General features: G+C 39.6%; 5 protein-coding genes across 6 annotated transcripts; 3 read left to right on the top strand and 2 right to left on the bottom strand.

Annotated features, from left to right (window-relative positions):
* The first annotated feature begins 191 nt into the window (after positions 1–191).
* LOC140771479 (probable protein arginine N-methyltransferase 1) lies at positions 192–3,711 on the top strand. The gene is made up of 9 exons (XM_073113056.1): positions 192–532; positions 628–638; positions 1,181–1,336; positions 1,788–1,851; positions 1,930–2,072; positions 2,511–2,598; positions 2,752–2,867; positions 2,959–3,109; positions 3,245–3,711. Exons 1-9 carry the CDS (start codon positions 283–285, stop codon positions 3,448–3,450), a joined length of 1,185 nt encoding a protein of 394 aa, XP_072969157.1. The 5' UTR covers positions 192–282; the 3' UTR covers positions 3,451–3,711.
* Positions 3,712–5,671: 1,960 nt separating this feature from the next.
* Positions 5,672–8,328, top strand: LOC140770247 (E3 ubiquitin-protein ligase SINAT5-like). The gene is made up of 3 exons (XM_073111333.1): positions 5,672–6,081; positions 7,091–7,477; positions 7,799–8,328. The coding sequence occupies exons 1-3, from the start codon at positions 5,878–5,880 to the stop codon at positions 8,159–8,161; spliced, it is 954 nt and encodes a 317-aa protein (XP_072967434.1). The 5' UTR covers positions 5,672–5,877; the 3' UTR covers positions 8,162–8,328.
* A 248-nt stretch (positions 8,329–8,576) lies between these two features.
* Positions 8,577–10,886, bottom strand: LOC140769515 (pentatricopeptide repeat-containing protein At3g49240, mitochondrial-like). The gene has a single exon (XM_073110225.1). It carries the CDS (start codon positions 10,724–10,726, stop codon positions 8,792–8,794), a length of 1,935 nt encoding a protein of 644 aa, XP_072966326.1. The 5' UTR covers positions 10,727–10,886; the 3' UTR covers positions 8,577–8,791.
* A 149-nt stretch (positions 10,887–11,035) lies between these two features.
* On the bottom strand, positions 11,036–20,242 carry LOC140769514 (uncharacterized protein At4g10930). Of its 2 annotated transcripts, XM_073110223.1 has the most exons (14): positions 20,059–20,242; positions 19,679–19,778; positions 19,318–19,403; positions 19,044–19,134; positions 18,732–18,781; positions 17,882–17,954; positions 17,668–17,777; positions 16,805–16,870; positions 15,948–16,633; positions 15,469–15,583; positions 13,413–14,700; positions 13,235–13,309; positions 11,540–12,766; positions 11,036–11,462 (listed from the first exon to the last, which is right to left on the bottom strand). In XM_073110223.1, the coding sequence occupies exons 2-14, from the start codon at positions 19,742–19,744 to the stop codon at positions 11,247–11,249; spliced, it is 4,149 nt and encodes a 1,382-aa protein (XP_072966324.1). In that variant the 5' UTR covers positions 19,745–19,778; positions 20,059–20,242; the 3' UTR covers positions 11,036–11,246. The 2 variants fall into 2 exon arrangements, with proteins under 2 accessions (XP_072966324.1, XP_072966325.1); XM_073110224.1 differs by lacking the exons at positions 18,732–18,781; positions 19,044–19,134; positions 19,318–19,403; positions 19,679–19,778; positions 20,059–20,242 and having other exon boundaries at positions 16,805–16,874; positions 17,882–17,956.
* Positions 20,243–20,585: 343 nt separating this feature from the next.
* Positions 20,586–23,387, top strand: LOC140769464 (uncharacterized). The gene is made up of 2 exons (XM_073110152.1): positions 20,586–21,335; positions 23,108–23,387. Exons 1-2 carry the CDS (start codon positions 20,637–20,639, stop codon positions 23,267–23,269), a joined length of 861 nt encoding a protein of 286 aa, XP_072966253.1. The 5' UTR covers positions 20,586–20,636; the 3' UTR covers positions 23,270–23,387.
* The last annotated feature ends 718 nt before the right edge of the window (positions 23,388–24,105 follow it).

Here is a 24,105-nt window from a genome sequence, read left to right as displayed (position 1 = left end):
CGCCCTAATTCGCACTTTATCCATTAAAACACGTTTATTTTGGTAATAGTAGTAAGCATTAGGTATTATATAATTCACATCAAACCCAACTCGAGTTCAAATGGGATGCAGGCTTTACAATGGAAAATAAATAGCCCTGTCTTGGCTTCTCCTCGCTTTTTTAGAATTTATTATTATTATTAGCTCGAATTTGGTGGTCAAAAGCCCTGTCTTGCTAGTTTGCTTCCTGGCTCCCAAAACCCTAGTCTTTCCGCTCCCAAAACCCGAGCCTTTCCTCGCGAGATGGGGCGGCGAAAGAGCGGGAACAAGAGCGCCGCTTCCGGCAGCCAAAAGAGTAGCTCGAGCAATGACCTCCCGGAGGCGGCGACGAGGATGAGCATCGTCGGCGAGGAGGAGGAGGTGGCGGTGGCGGAGGAAGTCATGGAGGAGAGGGCGGATAGCTCGAATCTCGAGGACCCACCGGAATATCTAAGCCTTGTCGGGAGTGACAAGACTAGCGCCGATTATTACTTCGATTCCTACTCCCACTTCGGTATGGACTGGCCTTTAGCTCGATTTCTTTTTTTAATTGATCATATGCAGGAGCTTAAATATTTTCTCTTTTTTTTTTTCTCTTTGTATTTGCAGGCATTCATGAAGTAAGTAAATTGCTACGAATTTGCTGAACATTGCTGGTATTCTTATGATGTTGAGCTGAACAAACCTTTGTGGGCTGATGAATGTGTTAAGGAACTAGATTCTTTCATTCAAGTGATGGTCTTTTGATTAAATTGGGAGTTCCTTTATTCTCTTGAATAATTTTGTGCCTGTCAAGTCCAACTTGATTTAACTTTTGTAAGAGAGGATTCCTGGCCTCCTCTTCCTTTTTTTCGTTTCTTGGTTCCTGTTCAAAAGTTTTATTCTTTTAAACAATTAACATGGCTATTAAGATAATTTGTACAGTATAACTAATTAAATGTGCTCCATCTTGTTCTTTGGTGTGATAATACACGCGTTACTCAGCTGTTTGCTTTTCTCCTTTTATTTTATTGAGTTCTCTGTTAATTGCTTTGTAACTGGATCTTCTGACTTCCACAACTGTGCGATTTTTAATCACTGTTTGGGTGTTGTTAAGCTTTGTTGCTTTCATCTGGTAATGCACGTTTACTTAAGAGTTATATCTCATTGTTTCAATTTGTAGGAAATGTTGAAAGATGTTGTTAGGACAAAGACGTATCAGAATGTTATATATCGGAATAGCTTTCTATTGGAGAACAAGGTGGTCCTTGATGTTGGTGCAGGGACGGGTATCCTCTCTCTTTTTTGTGCAAAAGCAGGAGCGAAGCATGTTTATGCGGTCAGTTCTGGTTCCCAATGTGTTCATTTGCTTCCTTATATAGTTTGTTATGATTTCACTTCTATATTGTTTGCACTTCGTAGACTGGGTTTTTTGCCCATTTTCGAAGATTGTAACCCACATCTTTGTCATTAATATCAAATAACCATGTTCTCAAAGAGATTAAGCTATTAAGAACAATGTTAGTCATTTATATTAAATCACCCTTACGTACAGAAAGTTTGAACATACAGCCGGCATATGGACTTCCAAATTATTGCAAAGAAATTAGTGGAGGGGCTTGAGAAAGCTAGAATAGAACACCTGAGTCTTCTGCTCTTGCAGCAAGTCAAATAACCATGCGTGTAAATTTATCAATTATATTCAAATTCAAAAAGTAATTCATGCTTAGTCGTGTGGTAGTGGGTCACAATCATTTTACTGAATCACTATAATCAAATCTCTTCCACAGATAGAGTGCTCCCAAATGGCTGACATGGCAAAAGAGATTGTTCAGAAAAATGGATTTTCTGATGGTGATTATATATCCTTTCTTTTCTGGTACCTTGTGTAGTTATTGTTCTATTTGTAATATGTGCTGTGTCATTCAACAGTTATAACAGTATTGAAAGGGAAGGTTGAAGAGATTGAGCTTCCAGTCACCCATGTGGATGTCATCATTTCTGAATGGATGGGGTATTTCTTATTATTTGAGAATATGCTGAACACAGTTTTGTATGCGCGCAACAAATGGCTTGTAAGTGTTCCCTTTCATTTACTCAATGGTGCTAGTCAGAGATCATTTTTCACTAATTTTCGCTTAGGGTTGGTGACATTTCTTGAGTTATGTGGGCCAAAATGAAGAGAGATTTTGCTACATGAGGCAACAATTGTCAATCATGAAGGAAAATGAGTTTTACATGTTTTTTCCATAGGTTCCCTAGTTTTCTGACTTAAAGGGCCAACTATTCTGCTTAAGCTTTAAGTTGGAGAACAACCTTTCTAATTCACATATTAATGAAGAAAAGAAGGAAAATGTTTGATGCGGAATGATGTGGTTAATATTAATCACTGGAGTTTGGAATAATCTTTCCACAATTCACTTATAATTGGTTGAATCCTTCTGACATGCAGAAAAATAAAAGAGAAAAGTAATAGCATGACAATCATTCTTGTTTTTCTTTTTCTTACATAGACTAATGGTGGAGCCATCCTACCAGACAAAGCCTCTCTATATTTGACTGCTATTGAGGATGCCGAATATAAAGAAGACAAGATTGAATGTGAGATTACTTCTTCACCTATTTCAATTGTGCTTACATGCTGGCCTCTCTTCTTTATTTGGTTGAAGCTTGTGTCTTTTTTCTTTCCAAATATTCCATTTGTAAACAGCCTGTCAAGTTTTCCTATGCCTTATCTTGTTTCCGTCCTTGCAGTCTGGAATAATGTATATGGTTTTGACATGAGCTGCATCAAGAAACAGGCTATGATGGAACCACTTGTTGATACTGTGGATCAGAATCAAATAGTCACCAACTGCCAGCTGCTTAAGGTGAATGATTTGATCAGGTCGCCTTCTCCTTTTTATTTCTCCTTTGGGCCTCTGAATAACAAGTAGTTCCATCTTTTCTTGTCAATGCTAGACAATGGACATTTCAAAGATGAGTTCTGGAGATGTTTCTTTTACTGCACCATTTAAGCTTGTGGCGGAGCGCAATGATTATATCCATGCTCTTGTAGCTTACTTTGATGTTTCTTTCACCAAATGTCACAAGTTGATGGGATTCTCAACAGGTTAGTTATTGCTTCCAGAATGATCCACCATCAGCTTAAGTTTTCTTAATTTTTGTCCAATTAGTGCTGCATTGATGGAATGGACCTGCAATTTATGGTGTATACATAGGCCAGCTGATGATATATTTATTACAGGACCAAGATCAAAAGCTACTCACTGGAAGCAGACTGTTCTCTACCTCGAAGACGTCCTAACTATCTGTGAGGGAGAAGCACTGGTAGGGAGCATGACCGTCGAGCCCAACAAAAAGAATCCCCGAGATGTGGACATAATGCTCAAGTATTCATTAAGTGGGCAGCATTGCCAGGTCTCAAGAACGCAGCACTACAAAATGCGGTAGCCATGATTTCTGCTTGGAAGAGGAGGATTAACATCATTACATGGTGTTTTGATTCTTATATATTCCTTGGAAAATATTTATCAGCAGCCCACGAAATGGTGCTTCAAGTTTCACATGCATGTAACTTATTATTTATCTTGTAGTAAATTTTGATGTTTCATGCAATCCCTTTCCCTTTTCTTGACAAGATATGTTAAAAAACTCACTGAAAGATGAGTTTTCAGAGAAAAGTGCAAGCAGTATCTCGACTGTTCTTGCTAATCTCTTGGTCAATTTGTTATACAGCATGCTAATTTGTTTGGTTGCATTTTATCTAGTGATTGAGATGCCAGAAAATTTTACAAGTTGAGTTATATATACGTGATTTCTGGAAACTTATGTGTTAAGGTTGATTTCATACCAATAAATCGATCTTGAATAAAGTATTTGTCTACAACTTTTTTCTCAAAAAAAGGGCAAAAGGGAAAAGAAAAATTGAAAATAGAGACATTGAGTGGTATCACTTGTCTGTGTCAATCATCTACATATCTCTATGGTTTAACAAAAATCTTCACATCCATCTAATGTTTCATTGTGTCATCAAGCAATTTAAACTAACCACCCTTACTACTATAAAACTCATTATCCAGATTGCCTAGCTCTACCAAACAGCATGCCTATGCTTTTCTCTCAATAACTTTGCCAAGACTTGCAATACTTCTAAAGAATCAACAAAGAGAGATTAGAGGGAAAGATAATAGAGTACAGAGGAAGTCTCTAGTGGTCATAACCTCTATCAATTTTCTAAACAATCCAAAATTCTCTGTCAGGTGATTCTTGTACTACATTCTTATGAAAGGATACATACAAAAACATATGCACATGGACACATGAGCAATATCTCCTCTCTCTAAGAGGCTTTTTTTTTTGTTGTGCCAGATCTCATTCTGTGCCTTCTTCTAGTGTGGTGATGGAAGCAAAGGGAATGAGAAGCCTTGTTTGGTGCTTAAACTTTAGGATCAAAGTTTTGGAGATGCTACCATGAATGCCATCACAAATGCAGGGATGCTGGAAAGCTCCAAGTGTTGTGAAGATTGACATGTTTGGATGCTTCATTTTATATTTGTTCTTTATGGTTGATGGGAAGGACACTGAAGCCTGCCTGGATACTTGCTCTGTTTGACTGCAACCACCAAATGAAATCAAATTTATGACAGTTTGGAGATCTAGATCACACAAATTCTGTCAAAAATAACAGTTAGAATTAACAACAGAATTATACCGAATAATGGCAGCATTAGACTTGAGTATACAAAACTAGAATTAATATGTTATTTATACCAACAAAGAAAAGGATTCCATGGGTCTATGGTTGGTTTACATCGAAAAGAAATAAGTTTTCGCGATAAATGTCAACAGCTGATATTAGATTTTGCATCGAATTTGGTTGCGAAATAAGAGAGTGATATTTGTAAATTAACACAAATATTTTATTTATATTTTTCTATTAAAGAGTTGTAATAGAGGAAAAGTGCTCGACACATATCGTGCATAATTTTTACTCTTAATTTTTTCTTACACACTAACTAAACGACACCTTAAATTTTCTAGTTTAGTCGGCTGATATTAGATTTTGCATCGAATTTGGTTGCGGAATAAGAGAGTGATATTTGCAAATTAACACAAATATTTTATTTATATTTTTCTATTAAAGAGTTGTAATAGAGGAAAAGTGCTCGGCACATATTGTGCATAATTTTTACTCTTAATTTTTTCTTACACACTAACTAAACGACACCTTAAATTTTCTAGTTTAGTCCTGTGGCACATCATCTGTATAGATTCTCTTTGATTACATAAGTCAATGTGAAACTAATTAGTCCAAACTGAGGAAATCTACTGTTCTTTTGTTATGCCCTACCAATTAGAAGCTTTTCTTATATTTTCATGGCTAAAAATCAATATAATTTTTTAATTTTGAAAAATTAATGTGAAATTGTGTGTGTTTTTTTTTCTTTCTTTTTCTAATTTTATATTTAAGATCTGAACGCTTCTGCTTGGCTGTCGAAATGTTCAAATGATTCCCAAGGCCCAAGGGGGGATTTAAATTCAAAAAGTCAATGTGTTTGGTTAGTTGTTCTGGTGCCTCGAGATGCGCGTCGTTGGTAAATTAACGGTGATCGCATGCATCCTTTTGTACTTGGAACCCGGACCAAAGCGAATGGAGCTAAGAAAGGCACCTGTTCCTCTCTCTCTCTCCCTCTCTCTCGCTTGGTTCGTCTCTCGTCTCTACTTCGGTTCCTCTCTTTGGGTGGAGATATTTTTCTTCCCTTTTTACTCTTCTCCCTCTTCTCTCTGGTTTCCGTCGAGGAGGAGGAGGACGAGGGGGGGAAAGGAGGAGCTTTTTCTTCGGGGGGTTTTTTTTTTTGTTTTTTTTGGGGGGGATTAATGGATTTGGATAGCGTGAAGTGTGTCTCTTCGTCGAATGGAATGGAGGAGGAGGTGGAGGAGATTGCCACCCGCCTCCACCAGAGTTTCCAGAAGCCCCACGGCCGGGCTCCTCCGCAGCCCGGGATGTCGCCGGTCGCCGGCGTGCACGAGCTCCTCGAATGCCCCGTCTGCACCAATTCCATGTACCCACCAATCCACCAGGTTGGTTTCTCTTCAATTTTGTTTTATTTTTCTTTCTTTTTTCATGTAGGTTCGTAGATTTGATTCATGGTTTCTGTGTTTTGGTCAAATTAGTGAATATGATTATGTAAAGATCCGAGCTTTTTGCAATTGGATGATTGATTTAGGGCAAGTTCTCTCCTTTTGTTAGTTTGGGCAGATTTTGGTTTCTGGGTTCTGACCTGTTCTGTGATTTGGGCTAGAATTGAATTGTTCATGTTGGAATTGATATTTCGAGATGCATTTGAATGGACGTAAGGGGATATTGAGTCTATAGCATTCTTGCTTAGCAATCGGCTGATTTAACCGGATAATCTGGACATAGATTACAAGAATAGTAGGTCTAAATGGATAATTATTTGAAACTATGGATCTCGTTTTTCTGTTTCTAGTACCTTTATCATTCTAGAACCTTACACATATTTTTCAGGTATTTATTCTGAAGGAGAAAAGACACTTGATGGCACATTTTCAATCCCAATAAAATGATCTCTTTGCTACATTTCCATAATTCTTGCTATATGCTAGTTGATTGCAAATTCTGGAACATTTTAGGTCCACTTTTGACACCTCAACATTATAGGTCGAGATGTAGGAGCCTGTTTCAATTCCTGTGTAGTACTGAGTAATTTCTTGGATGTCTGTACTCGTTCTTTTTGTTGCATGCTATCTTTTGAGGAGGTTCCTTCATCAAGTGGACTCTAGCTTAGGCTCTTCTACTGAGCGAGATTGGCTGAGAAAGAGAGAGCAGCGCCAACATGGGCTTGCCATTTAGTTTCCACTTTTTGTTGCATGGTTTCCGCACATTTCTTTCATAATTATCAACTTTTTTTTGTTATGCTGATAATTACCAGAGTAACAATTTTATCATCTGTTTGTAAAAGAAAGCAATTTTATCATCTGGAACTTAGCTATTGATGCTCTGATTCTTACCATGGTAAATTGCTCTAGTTATATACTTGTATCTTACACAAGTGGACAATATGTGCAGTGCCAGAATGGGCATACACTATGTTCGACATGCAAAACCAGGGTGCATAACCGCTGCCCTACTTGCAGACTAGAGCTTGGAGACATCAGGTGTTTAGCATTAGAAAAGGTTGCTGAATCACTTGAGCTTCCGTGCAAGTACTTCTCATTGGGTTGTCCAGAGATCTTTCCATACTATAGCAAGCTCAAGCATGAAACTCAGTGCAACTTCAGACCATACAGTTGCCCATATGCAGGATCTGAATGCTCTGTTGTTGGGGATATTCCTTCCTTGGTTGCACATTTGAGGGATGATCACAAAGTAGACATGCATTCTGGTTGCACCTTCAATCATCGTTATGTAAAATCTAATCCACGAGAGGTTCAAAATGCTACCTGGATGCTGACTGTAAGTATGCAATGCATTCTGTAGCTTCTCTAAAATTTGCAGTGCATTTTGTCACAATTCATTCTTGTGAAGTAGAAGAAAGGAAAATATGGTAGACCTAGAAAGAACATTAATAATTTGCCTGATATAAGTATGAACATTAGATCATCTAAATTTTGGCACAAATTTAGAAGGAAGTTAACTTTTACAGTCTTCTGTAGCATATACATGTATTCTGATATAATTTCACCAACTAGTCTCCTGTGACTTTTTTCCATTTAATTCAAGTCATTTGCTGCATTTGTGATTTATGCTGCTGCTGCTGCTGCTCTCTCTCTCTAGGTCTTCAACTGTTTTGGGCAGTACTTCTGCTTGCATTTTGAGGCCTTCCAGCTAGGCATGGCCCCTGTGTACATGGCATTTTTGCGATTTATGGGCGATGAAAATGAGGCCAAGAACTTCAGTTACAGCCTTGAGGTTGGAGGCAATGGCAGGAAACTCATCTGGGAGGGTACGCCTAGAAGCATCCGCGACAGCCATCGCAAAGTACGGGATAGTCATGATGGCCTCATAATCCAGAGGAATATGGCACTCTTTTTCTCTGGGGGTGACAGGAAAGAGCTGAAACTCCGGGTCACAGGCAGGATATGGAAGGAGCAGCAGAATCCTGATGCTGGAGTGTGCATACCAAATCTTTTTAGCTGAAAATAGAAGAGGCCTGTTCACTTGCAAAATGTCTTAACTCATGTATCTGCTAGAACGGTGCCAAGTTGTATCTTAATTATGTTTGGGGGTTGAAATGTTGAAGAACTTGAATGACTTAGTATAATAGGATTTCAGCTTTCTGAAATTAATCAACAAGTTTTCTATCATGATTTTGATGAATATTTTTCTTTCCTTCCTTCAGACAGAGCGTTTAGTCTAAATCTTTATTCACCGGAAAACAATTGACTTTGAGCTATGCAATGCATGGTTCAACCAATATTCCAAGCTTACTATTTGGAGTATCCTTTCACCAGATCTAGTAAAAGATTAAATGAGTGGAAAAGCTACAGAAAACACAATCAGAGCATTTCAGAAATCAAGTACTAAAGAGTAAAGAACTATCTGCATTCGATAAAGCATATATTCTAGCCAAAAATAAGGATTCTGCATTCAAATGTCATCCCAAGGTATTGAGATAAAAATAGGAGAACAAAATGCTCTCCCAGAAAATCCTGATACATCAAACCTTGAAGGCTTATAGAATCTTTATATCTACTCACAGTGTACGATTTCTATACCCACAACTCAATTTGGTTACGAAAATTCATTACAACTTCAACAGAGAGCAACTTATATTGTCAACCCCATGCTATTGCTGTTGTTGTTGTTGTTGCTACTGCTGCTGTTCTCTTCAACTTTATTTTCTTCAGCTGATCTGCTATCAATACCCAGCCTTTTCAGCAATCCTCCATCAAAAGCACTGGTACCACCACCGGTGAGCAACTCTTCCCTCTCCATTTTCTTTCTCTGCCCCAGAACTGCTTCAATAGCTGCAGCACTAGCTCTGGCGGCAGCTGCCTCCTTAGCGGCAGCCTCTGCCTTTCTCCTCTCTTTCTCTTCCCTGACAAGAGCCTCTTTTCTTGCCTTCTCTTCTGCAGCCCGAGCTGCTGCCTCAGCTTGCTCCCTCTCCACGTCTTCATACAATTTCTCCATATCCGACTCCCTCCCTTCCTTCCTCAATGTCTCTTCCAAGAGCTCCTTCATTTCACCACTGAAAGCTGCACTTTCATCCAAAAGAATGCCCTTTGCTATCTTAATGGCATTCTCCAGTCTCCCTATATCAATGTATGCCTTCAGCAACATCTCATAGCTCACGACATTGGGTTTGACTTCCTTCTCCGGCATCTGGTCAAAGAAGCCCTGAGCTACGTCGATCATTCTGGTATTCACCAAACCACGAATAACCATCTCATAGGCAATGGCATTCGGCCTCAGTCCTAATTCTGCCATCTTGTTGAAGTAACTGATAGCATCGTCCACCCTATCCACAGCAAAGCAAGCCTCCATCAGCAAAACATATGTGAGTTCATCTGGGTGAACTTCCTTCTCACCCATCTCTCTATACATCTCCTCCACTTCACCGATCAATCTATTCTTCCCCAAGTGTTCGATCAAATTATTGTACGACGCCACATCTGGTGAGCAATTCTTCTCACTCATCCTCCTAAAAGTCAGGATTGCATCCTCAAACCTCCCTGCTAAGCAATAGGCATCCACCATAGCATTGAAGCTGCCAAGGTCCACGGCAATCCTCTGAGGAGGATTGTGCTCTCCTTTCATCCTCTCGAACAGCCTGATTGCTTCCTCCAATTTACTGTTCTGGCCCAGTGCGTCCAGCACCGAGTTGTAACTGACAGCCCCAAACCTAACCTTCGACATTTCGTCAAACACCTGGTGGAAGCACCCCATCGCCTCCTTCTCCATCCCCTTGAGGAAATACCCCTTCATGAGATTCCCATACACAGAGCCATCTAATACTTCTTCACCACCAAGCTTCTCTTTAAGTTCTTCGAACAAAGCTATCACCTTTTCGGGATCATTGGCCGCGACGAAGCCACCCATGAGGAAATCATACACTTTGGGGTCAGGTGCAACGAATCCCTTAGAAATCATATCATCCTTGAGATCCAAAGCCTCCTGGAGCTTACCATTGTCGACGAGGCCCTTGGCGAGGATGCGATAGGTCGAGGGCGATGGCGTGAGGATAGAATCATCTTTCACCAAGAGCCGGTAGTGTTCGAGGGCGGCGTCGGTCGTGCCGCGTTCGAGGTGGGCTTGGAGCAAGAGGTTGTGCGTGAGGATGGTGGGGGCGACGGCAGCCTGGGTGAGGAAGCGGTGGAGGGCGAATAGGTCAGAGAGGCGCCGGCGGCGGAGAAGGGCGGCGAGGACGGTGTTGCAGGTGAAGATGGTGGGGCGGCAGTTGGAGTAGATGGAGTGGCGGACGAAGAGGGAGGCCTCGTCGAGATCGTCGGAGCGGATCAGGGTTAGGATGCGATTATGGAGGACGAGGCGGGCGCCGGAGAGAGAGGAGACGGGGTCGGGGAGCTTTGGGGAATTAGGGTTCTTCGGCTGTGAGGAGAGTGGTGGTTGGACGTGGCGGCGGCGGTGAAGGCGTGCGGCCGCAGCGGATTCCGGCGTGGAGAAGGACAGGAGACGGGGGAAGAGGGAGGAGGGGCGGAGAAAGAGTTTGAGATGGGATGAGAAGAAGGGTTTGGAAAGGGACATCTTTTAATTGAAATGGAAATGGAGGAAAGGAGGAAAGGAGGAAAGGAGTAGTCCTTTGGGGAGAAGGGTTTATGGAGGGGTTTGTGGGAGGTTTCAAGGTTTTATGAGGTAAATCGTTGTGTGATTTGGGTGCACTGGACGGTTGTGATGCTCGGCGCGAATATTAAAGCAGAAAGATTAGAGTTCTCCGCAGGTCGTGATACAAAGGTCGTTAAGATCCACTGCCAATCAAATCAAATAGAAATGGCCAAAAAATGAAGAAGAAAATATCAGACAGAAAGGCACCAAAGCTTCAATTTTGGACAAGGAGATCGAAATTATATATAATTGCTTCTTATAAAACTGTGCAGCTTCAAGAAGACTGTGATCAGTGTACAAGAAATTGAATCCATATACTAATAAATTCTCAGGAAGGTACTGTGGAGCTTCCTGTGAGTGAACATGTACAGTGTAAGAGGTGAGTTACAAAATGGCAAGTAGAATTCCAGATGAGAACAGCTTAATTCTGGAGAGCAGGAATTTACAATGTTTCCCTCTGCTGAGCGGCCTCGACATACTGTTCCGCGAGCTTTTTCACTTTGTCACCTTCCTTGATGAGAAAATTTGCATTTTTGGCCTTGTAATGAAATTTCATAACTTTGTCTGTTGCTTTGGCAACCGCCCACCTGTATTGTTCGACTGTTATCACACCACTCTTGCAGAGTGGCCTGATGTGTTCTTTGATATATGCTTCCACCTGCAACCAATCAAACCAGATTATGTACTTGTGATGGATTATGTATTCATGGTGGACTGCAGCAAAGGATTAGGTACCTTTTTGGATATGTAATTGGTGGAATTGGCCATTTTGTTACTGATGGATGTTGACCTTTCCTCCTTGGGAGCATTTTCATTCATCAAAGAATGAGTTGGTGAGTTCTCTCCTCCAGAAGATTTATGATTGAGAGGCAGCCTGTCACTAGTGAGACTATTTTCTGCACAGGAATCATACTCAAACTCGCCTGTAGCACCATCCTTTGCTCTATTATTTCCAGCTTCACAAGGACCCAAGTTGTTGCCTTCTGCTTCCATCTCCACAGACTTGCTTAAGTGTCTACGAGTTTCACCAGATACCCTATTATCTAAAGGTTCCTTCTCTGACTCACATAACTCCTTACCTCCCATTAAAGAAGGATTACTAAGTACATTCCCTTGAGAAGGTTCTAGCGTGGATGGAGTATTCACTGTATTATCTATTTTCTCACTGTCTGTAGTCACCTCAACAATCGAATCACCACTGTGATCAAAAGCTGCCTTTTCATCAGGACTCCTAGGTCTTAGAGCATCAGAGTCCATAAGCTTCAGTGGATCTTCTGCTTCAAGAGTAGAGAGTATAACCATTGTCTGAGAGTCAACATTTTTACAGGAAGAGGCAATGCATCCCTCATTCTCCAAATCATAATCATTGTCTCCACGTGTGTCCAAGTCAGGGTTGGGAACCATATCCGAAATGTGTTTAAGGCCTTCATCTTTGTCCTTTACCAAAGTATCAACTTCGATGTTGTTGTCCTTTCTCACTGGACTGTTTGGAGGAGTATCAGAAGAAAGGCCTGCCACTCTTAATGCTTCCTCTGCATTGCTCCATCCTGTTTCTGCAGGTTCTTTGTCCTCCACCAAGGGATCAACTTCGATGTTCTTGTCCTTTCTTGCTGGACTGTTTGGAGGAGAATCAGAAGAAAGGCCTGCCATTCTTAATGCTTCCTCTGCATTGCTCCATCCTGTTTCTGCAGGTTCCAACGATGTCTCTTCTGGTACTTGGTCAGTACAACTTTCAGTGTTTACTGTTGGATATGAAGCAGCAACTCCTGTTTCTGGCTTGGGATATTGGCACAGAATCTGGGAGCAAAGGTTTAAATAAACTAATTTGCTATTGGATCTCTCAAGTATCTCCCTTTCTATGTTAACTGCATCAACGACAGCTAACTCAGTATCTGCTGTCCTGCGAATGACAGCTAGATTTGTTTTCCTCAAGTAATGCTCAGTTAGACGGTAAAGTTGAGCCTGCGACATATATGCTTACTCAATAATTTATAATGAAAGAAAAATCAGCTAATAAGTGAAAATAGGAGAGTACATAAAACATACAGAGTTAATGATTGATGACAACAAAGAAAGGCAAGAAAAAGATATCTAACCAGCTCAATAAAAGTCAATGGAGTTTCCAGTTAATAATAGAAAATACATACATAATGAGGAAAATAGCCTATAAATGATTCATTCATTCTTCACGACTGATGCTACTTAATCACATATGTTGATGACTAACCAGTTCAGAGATGAAAAACTGGAGATAATACAAATGAATTGGACATTCACCGCAGGCACAGAGGAGCATAATTATCAACACAACAGATTATATCTATTTATATTCATTATTTTTATTGCAATTTAGACTAAATGAGTTGGACAAATCATGCAAAGTGGGATGGAGACAGAATGAAGTCCATTAAGAGCAGTGAGCATCCTTACCTGCCTAACCGATAGAGGAACCTTTTTATGGTGGCTAGTTGCCAGCACTGGTCTCATATCAGTGGGAAGTTGTGCCTAGACATGTCAAACGGATGAAAACATCAATAACCTTAAGTTGTGAAAGAAACTGCTACCAACTGCTAGAGTTTTAAAGGTGCAAGGGAACATTGTAACATACTAATAGAGGATAGTTTCCCTTGAGCATAGCTCCATCTTCAGGTTTGTCTTTAGTTGCATTTGAGCTTGAGGAAGCATTCTTTCTAGCAAGAATTTCAAGTGCCCATTTTCTTTTATCACGCTTATTGCCATCAGTTTGACTATCTTGCTTCTGAGAATTCTTCCCTTCTGCAGGAATGTTTGAACCAGAAACAGAGGCTCCATTTCCTCTTCTAACAGGAGCTTCTCTTGTAATGTTTGAAGAACTCAACTCTTTTCCTGTATTACCAGAAGGAACTTTAACATGAGATGTACCCCTGGCAACTGGTTTTAGAATTTCTGCTACATCATGTTCATGAAGAGCCTTCGTAGTTTTCTCAGATAGACTATAAGATCTGCTAGTTATATTTTGGTTGGTTTTCTCAATTCCAGCAAGAGCAGACAGAGGCTTTATATCATCCTTTCTAGGGAAAACTGATGCGTCAGCTAAATATACTCTAGACAGAATGGAATCTGTTGTCCCTCCCTTTGTCTGATGAACCATTTCTGAGCTCTCCAAGCAAGAATTTGAAGATTTCTTAAGAAGCTCAAGAACTGACTGTAGCGTCTCAATCTTTTCAGGCTTTATGCTTGAACATCGATACTTCCAGAATTCAACTTCCCAATCCCTGTCCCATGCACGTCTTCGCTTTCCTGTGGCTGTTCCATATATTTTCTTTGTCAGGTTTTCACGTATCTTTCCTTTTTGCAGCAATGATTTCCTTGTTTTTATGAATGAAGGATCCAGTTTAGTAGCCAATGCATCTCCAGGTTTTCCTATTGCTGCCCGAAATGCTGTTAGAAGTTTTCCATCAAAAGGATCATCCTTTCCAGAGATCCCAGGGATTTTATCTTGAACTACTTCAGCTATCTCTTTTCGCAGTTTCTGCACCAAGATAGATGATTCCTCTTTTTCTCCCGCTCTTCGCATAATCTTTTTAACTCTGAGTCCACATTTATCTCCTTTCTTCTTACTTTCAGGCTGTTCCCATACTTCACCATGAGGGGATCTATTGTTATTTTCCTGAACTATACTCATTATATCAGGAGCAACAGATTCCTCTTCTGTAACATCTTCTAATTTATTGTCTTTACAAACTGCTGCAGCTACAGGAGAAGTATGGCAGTTCAAAGCATAACCAGTATCTTGGCTTCCCAAAGGCAATTTTTGTGCCTTTCCCTCCAATCTAGCTTTCTTTGCAGGATTCTCCACTTTCATTCTCATATATGAGTCTCCTTCGCCAATGTGAATGTCGACAGATTCAACACCTCTAAGATAGAAAAGAAAAACAAGATTCAATCAAGGGAAAATCTGTTTATCTAGAAGGAATATAAAACAATGAATTAGAAGGCTCATGAATAGAGATGTCAAAAGAAGACAAACATAATTGATCCTTAATGGATTAAATAAGATAACTCAGGAAGTATTGATTTCGGGCAATTATGCCTGCACATCACCTTACAAATAAACTAATAAATGTGTGTTTACTTAGGGCTGGTCTGACAACAGCATGTAGCTGGACATACTAATTAGACATTCAGCCCTGCACTAGTTTTCTACCATTTCACAAGATCATTTCTATTCCTTCTATAAATGAAAGGGACCATCCTATTGATATAATGATAATAGGTGTTTGCAGTTGCACCTTCCAATTGCTTGACAGTTCACTAAAACTGAGCAATTTAGATAGGTAAAATTACATCAGCAAGGAATTGCTCATGAAGATGAATACAATATCATGGTGCAGACTGGATTAGTGTTTATATATCACTGTAGGACCATGGGAGAATTTGAGTGCACAAAGATATGCATCAAAACTGTACAACTGTCTGTTAATTTGAACTGAGTTATTTGCAAAAAACAGAGGTGCTTTTCCATTTTAATCATCTTCTACAGACACCATGGTCAGCATCAATTTTATGGAGATACTTCCAGTAACAGAAATTCTATAGCTATTGCCACTAAGGTTTGAATTTCAGAAGGTAAACTTGATGTAACACATTAGTATAGCAACAAGTACATGGGAAAAAGTCCATACATGGCTTGTGACTGCATATTTTCTGACACTTCTGTTGTCGAATCTTTAACTCTAGAATTCTTTTTCTTTTCAAAATCAACCATATCTGCATCCATGATGCTAACCATCTCATTACCTGCATCAATATCAACAGACTGGTACATAAAGCAAAAGGATGCAATCAAGTGTTGGTGTTCTAATCAAACAATTTTATGCATCATCTATAGTCTATACAGTTATACCAATTGAAAGGCTATTTTTGTGAACTTTTGGGAATTTGTATAGTGGGAGTTTATGCAGACAACATAGGATATCATCTGTGATAGAACTAGCTGATATAATATACCTGACTTTAGTCAAATAAATAAATTATATACCCAAAGAAGGAGAAGATAGGAATTAGAAATTGATAGAAAAGCAAGGATATAGGCCCGTGTGAGTAGGAAACAAAAAATATCTATTCTAGTTCTATCATCAGCTAAAATAAATAAATTATATACCTGACGAAGGAGAGGCCATAGATATCTCAAGAGGAGGATTGATGTCAGAAAACTCATTTTCTTCTTTTCCTTCTTTTTTTTCGGCACTTAAAACACCATGCCTTGCAGAATATGAAGAGATTAATACATCCTCTGGTAGTTCTACTAATGCTTGTAGCAGATGACTTTCTGGTTCAGAAGTAATCGTCCTCACTGCCGTCTCTCTTATGGGTGATAGTGCTAATGATTCCTCCGGTGCTGCATCTGATTGGATGAAATCCATCTCAACTGATTCATTAAAAAACTTGGCAGCACTGTCCTCTTCTAGAGCAGTGGCATCGGAACCCTTCACATAACTGCCAATCAAGCTGGTGCCTATAAGGTTGAGACAGCCAATCTTGTTGAGCTGTGTATCAAGTTCAGGATTGTCAGAATATGAGTAACAAGATGTTTCGATTTCATTTCCTGCATTTACAGCTAATTTGCTCTCCAGTGGAGATATACTACTGGCCTCATTCTTCTGTTCTCCACTGATCATTGAGACAACAAGAGCAGTCTCACCATCATCAGCAACCGATACTGATACTTTCCCAGAAAAGGACATATCAATTGCACATCCATGATCAGCACCTTTCCCAGCAGAATGTGCTCCTAGGTTTTGTTGTAAAACACCACCTTGCTTTTCTTGCCCTTCTACAGATATACACCTATGAAAAACAAGCAGGCAGAAGAGGAAATGCTACTCTTCAGCACAGCAGAAAAGAAAGCATGCCATATGCACCAACTTCAGTGATAGCACAGGATACAGAACCAAAACAAATAGAAGGTCAAGTAAACAAGGGTACTCCAGAGAAAAGTCATAACAAATATCAAATTACCTTGGACACAACCAGGATTTTTCAATTGCACATTCAGGATTGAATCCCACGCACACAGCATGATACCTATCTTCATTGAAAGGATGTCAAAACAGACAAGCAAAATACTGAAGGAAAGCAGAACTATTTAAACAAGTTGAAAGAAACTAATAAATAGTTGGTAATATTGTCTAAAATGTGAACGGCTGGATGCTGAAGAGTAGTGCTTTGACCAATTATCTCTCAATATAGTTGCAGCCATCCTGCTTCAACAGTTAGTCAAAAGTTGGTCTGATGAGAATTAAATCTAGATAATTCACTTGTGCTTTGATACTGCATTAGATGGTTGTAGTCCAATTACTTGATGATTCATCAATCAAGGCCATAGAGGTGAACAATACATTCAGGAAAGACAGAAACGTTAATCCATGCAGAGCTAAAAGGAATCACATTAAAAATGAGAAGGTTGCAAGTGGACTTTTATGTGAAATTAAATGTAGCAGGTTTGGTGTATAAAAGGTCAAAGAATGAATCTACCACCACATTGCTGACTGCCGTACTGATGTTCAAATTTCATGTGGCAAATTGTAGGTCTGAATCAGAACTGAACATGGGTGTTCGGAGTTGGCTCATCGACTTGGAATTGCAACTTAGTTCAAATTAAGTTTACCACTGGATGATAGATACTGATGATATTGTTATCAAAAGCCAAAATTAACATCATAGTACTTTTCCACTAATTAGCAGCCCTTAGCACAATGAGGTCAGATTTTCGGACAAATTTTGATTCTTTTTGTTTCAGCACGAAAAAAAAAAGTTCTCATAAGCTACTAAGTTAACTTGCTTGCTGCCAGAAAACATGCTTATGGTATTCAATATAGTACCATGTATCACAAGAGTCACAAGCAACCGATGTGTCAAAACTTGAATCATCCTCAGCTGTTAAAAGTCCACTACGGATCTTGCATCCATCACTGCCCAAACATATAACTGCCTGCAAAAGGAAAAAACTACAAAAATTATCTACAATTACCATGAGATAACCTACAGCACAAATACATTTATAGAAGGATAAATACTGTGATGAAATATCGTTACATCTTCGTCAATGTAGTATGATGGAAAGGAAAACGTGTTGTTCTCCCCTTGTATACACCAATCATCTGCACCTCTGAAAGAAATGCAAAAACATAATGCAACTAGGAAAGACAAGATTAAGCAATGATTTTAGTAGGTTTTGTTATATATAGATAACTCTAAACTCACAACAATATAAGCTACCCTTGCTAACTATGTGCATAAAGTGCATGTCAATTCCAATTGTACCATAAAAGATCTAGCAGTCAACTTATCAAGACCAGAATAGACCAATCACAGATGCTCCAACTAAACTGTTGTATTACAGAGTGACAGAAGAATATATTGGTATTAACAAACAAAGGTAGCATCACAAGTTACAAAACTTGTTAAGAAGAAAGCATAAGATATTCTACAGGCCAAACATATTCATAATATCCAAGCTGAAAAATAGTCACCTTTGGAAAGATTGAAGTACCTAAAAGGAATAATGATATTAGTGATATTTTAAAGTTCCTTGGTATAAAAGCACAAAGAGAGTCCAGAGCACTAACTTAAGCATGGTAAGGCTAGGTTACTTGCAAATAGATTAAGCCTATCTAATCAGCTCCACTTCAGTTACACAGTGCCAGGTTCAAAATCCTCTTTTATTTCTCTTAGTATCTATTAGTAAGTATAATTACACCTGCAGACCAAAATGAACATCTAGAAATGAAAAGAATAGTTTTTTAAGATGTTAAAGAATATCTCTGGCATAGTAAAAACAAGACCATGCCATCAATCACTATTTAAATATTATTACATAACAATATTAACTATTTAACCGATCGACACATTATAGTGGAAAAGGATGTCACAATGTATATCTCACCTAGAAAGAGAATGCTCCTCAGGTATGATGCTTCCAGTGGTATCGTACACCTTCAATCAGTAAACAGAACTAAAATATTATGGTGGAGCTACAAAATAGGATAAATTTATAACTTGTAGTAAGGTAAATGCTATCCATTTTTAGAGGCTCTGATCACTCCCAATTAAATAGATCTAATAAACCATATCTCCCAGTCAAAAATCTTCTGTTCTACCATTCAGCTTTAAGGACATAGGTGAAAAGGATATCTATATAGTCACAACATCGACCATAAGTATTTTCTTTCTTTTACGACAAAATAATATTACTTACTGGAAGGCATGTTATGTACTGAAATTCGTTTTTGCAAAGTGGACAGCGGTTTGTGATGGTAGCCCAGTTGTCGATGCATGTAAAGCAAAACCTGAAACTCATGAGATGTTGCTTTATCAATGCCAACCCCTGTCCTTGTCATATAATGCTAGTAAAACTTCATCAAGATCAAGCCCCATACCCACTGACATAAAATTAAAAGCAAGATATACCAAGAAAAGGTTGGCATAAAAGTACTAGGCGTAATTTAATCACTGTAATTCCAAGAGCCTACCAGTGCTGGCAACAGTCTAAAAGCCCTCTATCAATGACAATAGCTGAACATATTCCACAGCTTCCATTATCAAAATCAGTATCTTCCTGCAAAGATGAACGAGATGTATCAAAAACAAATTAGAACATACATAAAACTACAAATATTACAATGTAATGCCTACATGCTTTACTTAAGTTTGTCAAATAATGCGAAAGAAACAGAGATATTCACCTCCTGAAGAAAAAATAGCACATATCTCGATTGCATAGATGAAAAGCATGCATAAGAACTTGATTTTCCAGAAGTACATGGAAATATAAAAGATCACTAAGCAACAAATATACAAGTTAAAAGAGTCGAATTGGCACGTAGGAACTACCAGATCATCCTCATCTTCCATAGCTACTTCGCTTGGTTCACCATATGCATTTGCTTGCATATACATTGGTTCAGCAAAAAGTTGTAGTATTATATAAAACCTGAAAACAAGACAGCAAGCAGTCATATATCATCAGGTTTGCTAACAAAAAATTACTAAAGTGGTGACAGAAGTTATAGGGCAAAGCAATAGCACTAGTAAAATCTCAGTTTTAAGGTAAAACCCCTTCACTAAAATCTCTTCCTACGACATCAAGAACAAAGATTGGCAGCTCGAAATAAGAAATAAGATATGCTCATAGATAAGATTAAGCGACGATTCAAGAGACCATTTGAGGAATTGGAACAAAAGGGAAGAAGGATTGGCCACGAATCGCAGACCTTGGGAGAGGAATCAAACTAAATGGTCGAATAGTAGAGAGGAGCACCACTCTTCTCCGGCGAATCGAGTCCGGCGCCGGTCGGGTCGTTCGATTTCTCTCTGGAATTCGACGGGAACCCGAGGTTGGAGACGAAATAACTCGCAAGGGTTGGGATTCATAACAGTAGCAATGGATCCAATCATCCAATGACCCCGCAAACTCGATACGATCCAGTCCAAGTTAACCAGGCCAGGCCTTTTATTACAATGTGGCCCATCCCAAATTACACGTGCCCTCCACGTGATCACATGAAGCCACTAAGCTCCCCTGAGGCCTGAGCACGACACTTTGACCAATACCGAATCTTCCAGTAATATCCCTCCCAGATCTCATGCCCCTTAAGGGTGTCGACCCTCCGAAATGACACAATTAGCCTTGCTTCTCCACTTTTGAAGTAAAGGCTCTCCGCGAAATTGTCGAGACTTGTCGGGGAGTATTTTGACAAAACACTTTTTATATATAACGGCAGCCTCCCGTGTGGCCGTGTCCCGCTTCGCTACTACTCTCCTCTCCTCTCTGAGGCGATGCGGAGCAGCCATGGAGGTCCTTAGCCTCAAGCCCTTCTTTAGGGTCTCCTCCTCTCTCCTCCAACGAAACCCTAACCCTAGTCGCTCCGATGCCTTCTCCGCGAGACCCTACTCCGCTCCTCGCTCCAAAAAATCACCTTTCTCCCTCTCCTCCAGTCGCCGCGGAAATCTCCGACTCGAACCGCTACAAACCCAGTCCGATGTGGGTTCACCTCCCTTCTCCCCCTTATACCTTCTCCTCTCCGTGCTCCAATCGTTCGGTGGTTTCCTCCTCTCCCGTGGCCCAAAGCTGCGATCTTGGCTCCATGGCGGCCTCCCCAAGGAGGAAAGGAGGGATTTTGCGCTTGGTAGTGGGATTGGAATGTTTCTTATGAGCACCACGGCGGCGGTGTCTAAGTCTCGTGTCAGCCCATTCCTGCAAACCCTCGCCGGTAACCCGACGTTTGTTTCGGGGCTGGTGGCCTGGGCCCTGGCGCAGACCCTGAAGGTGTTCTTGAACTTTTTCGTGGAGCGGAGGTGGGATTTTGGAATGTTGTTTAGTTGCGGAGGGATGCCGTCGTCGCACTCGGCGCTGTGCACGGCGCTCACGGCATCAGTGGCTCTGTGCCACGGGGTCGGGGACTCGTTGTTTCCAGTTTGTCTTGGTTTCAGTCTCATAGTTATGTACGATGCCATTGGTGTTAGGCGGCACGCAGGGATGCAAGCAGAGGTGAGAAGGGATTTCCTTCAGCTGTTTCTGTTTTTTTTTAACTTACTAGTTCCTAACATGCTGATTGAATTAAATACGTGCAGAGATGTGAAATAGTCTCTGGTTAGAGTGCAATGGTACAATGTTCAGTATAAACAAGAGCTTGAAATCATGCAGAGCTTAGAATTATGTCATGTAATGGTAGTGTAACTACTCTGTTTGCTAATTATCATTTGAATGGAGAAAAAACTTAGGCTGCTTACATTGCACATAAACAAATCTAGCAAGTATTTCTAGAAAAATCTGTGAAAGAGCTGCAACGTACATAATAGACTTAAAGAGATTGTAGTGTGGTGTTGGAAGTACCAAAATGAAGAAGATGAATTGCGGAAATATTATAGTCCTATGTCAAGAAATCATAGATCGCTTTCAAAGAAATAGTTCACTTTCACAAACCATTATGTAGATGAACAATGTTTAGGGAAGTAAGTTTACCTGCATGTTGGGTCAGGATTTTATTATGAAAGACACTGAAGACATGTGCTAGAAGGATGTAAGAATAAGGATGTGGGGATGAATTACAAATTTGAGTAGAAACTTACCAGTAGAACTGCTCACCTTCCCTTTGATATATTTGCCTAAAATAAGGAGACTAAAACAACTATTGCAATATGTGGTGGTGATACGGTACCTCTAAGGCTTCTTCAGAGACACCACTAGTGGTTAGCTTTTCACCCTATCCCATGTTGAGCAATACAATATGCTACCTAAATCTTGTTCTGCCACAACAGTTTCTGTATCTCTTGCTCCTCTTCATTCCAAATCTATAATTGTTCATTAAGGCTCAATTTGCTCCATGGACAAAAGTAGCTAGGTTAATATGATTACCATTTATCAAGCCTTGGATGAAGAATGATGAAGTGTAACAGTTACACTTCTATTTACTATTTCAACTGTCCTTGACTTGCTTACACAAAGATTGAAGCTTTTATATCAACCGACAATAGCTATATGAATCCATTTTCTCCATTGAGCTCTATGTTGAGCTCATGTGACACCATTATTTGGTGATCTACCCTCCATCATTGTCTCTTATCCTCTTACTTTGTCTTTGGTTCTATTCCTCTGTAGCTAACTATTTTTGTCTTTCCTTTCTTCATAACTAATTTTCTTACTTGCTTCTGACTGACAAATTTAGAAATAGTTAGCTACATGTGTCCAATTATCACATCTCTGTCCCATTCTTCAAGCAGTTAATTTCATTACTGAGAACCCTGCTACATTTATCATTGAGCAGCTGTCCTTCACCATGATGAGTGGTTACAGAGCTTTCCCATGATTCAGAACTAGTGTATCAACTTGTAAATAACCATCATGAAGATCTGTTTTCTATTATCAGTTATCTGTTATTTTTGGGTCAGGAAATCAGGAAGGTCATTTCTACTTTTCCTCCTATAAATTGTAAGATGGATCTTCATAAAATATTGTTGCTAGAGAAAATTTTATTTGGGATGATGTATGCATATTTAAGTATGAACACATGTAGTCAAACATTATAACATCTGACCTCCTCAATTGAAACTGTGGAAAACAGTAATCTTCCTTTTATACTTCATGTTAGACATGACTATATTGACATGCATCTACATGTTTTTATGCACTTATGTATTTGTCTTTGTTGTTTCTGTCTGGATGCATGCATCTAGCGACTTTAATGCAATTTCACATAGACACCTTTCAATTACTCTTTGCGCCCTCTCATTTACTATTCCAATATTTGCTAAATTATGTAGGTACTCAATAAGATCGTCGAGGACTTGTTTCAAGGTCATCCCATCAGTGAAAGAAAGCTCAAGGAACTCCTAGGTCACACTCCTTCACAGGTCATTGCAGGGGCTCTTCTAGGCATCTTGGTAGCTTGTTTTTGCTGCCAAGGTTGTGTTCTTGCCATTTAATTTGCTTCATTGAGCACTTTCAAGAATGCATGTATTGTCAACAAATCCTTGCACTAATAAACACCAATTCAGAGATATTTTTTTTCAATCATTTTTTCTTGCTCAAGTTAAATTGCTTGGTGTGATCATAGTTAAACATTATCTCCACTTTCCACTTCTTCATTGGATGCTTCAAGAGCAGGAAAGAGAGGAACTCTCATCATCATTGCTCCTTCTAATGTACTGCATACTACTGCTAAAAATATCTATACTTGTGGTTCATAATTCTGTAGCTTTAATGACTTAGCTCATCTTCAGCTTGTTCCTGGCACAGAAGGACCAATTCAAATACTGTGCACGTCTTGGTGGGATCATCTTTTGAACAATCTCAATCCACGAATCCTCCAATAGATTGGGTGCTAATGGTTCTTGCAACTTGCAAGTGGGCATTGCGTGAGGCATCAAATAGCTAGGCTGTCACTTTCCAGAGTAAAAAATAAAATCCTCTGTTGCTCAAAATCACATTTACTGTTCTTTGCTCAAATTCTGCTGCTTTTTTGTTTGGTTCATCTGTTTTGTTTGCAAATAATTTACAATATAATTCTTTCTTTCTCAAAGAGGGGTCATTTCATTTAGGTGCCACTTTTGCAATCTCTTATAATCACATCAAAATGACACGGATTTCTTCAGAGATGATGCTCATGGTAAAGAATTCCACTTGCAGTCACCATCGCCACCTTGGACTTTTTGGAGTGGGATCTAAATGTTATTATCCCATTGCTCTTTTCGTACTCCAAGGACACCATATCTGACCTCCAACAACAAAAGGAAGAGAAAAAAAAGCTTAAAGGCAGTGC

This window comes from Typha angustifolia, chromosome 11 (assembly GCF_048772165.1).
Source record: "Typha angustifolia cultivar Huaian chromosome 11, ASM4877216v1, whole genome shotgun sequence".
Lineage (NCBI taxonomy): Eukaryota > Viridiplantae > Streptophyta > Magnoliopsida > Poales > Typhaceae > Typha > Typha angustifolia.
This window is presented reverse-complemented; position numbering and strand designations above follow the sequence as displayed.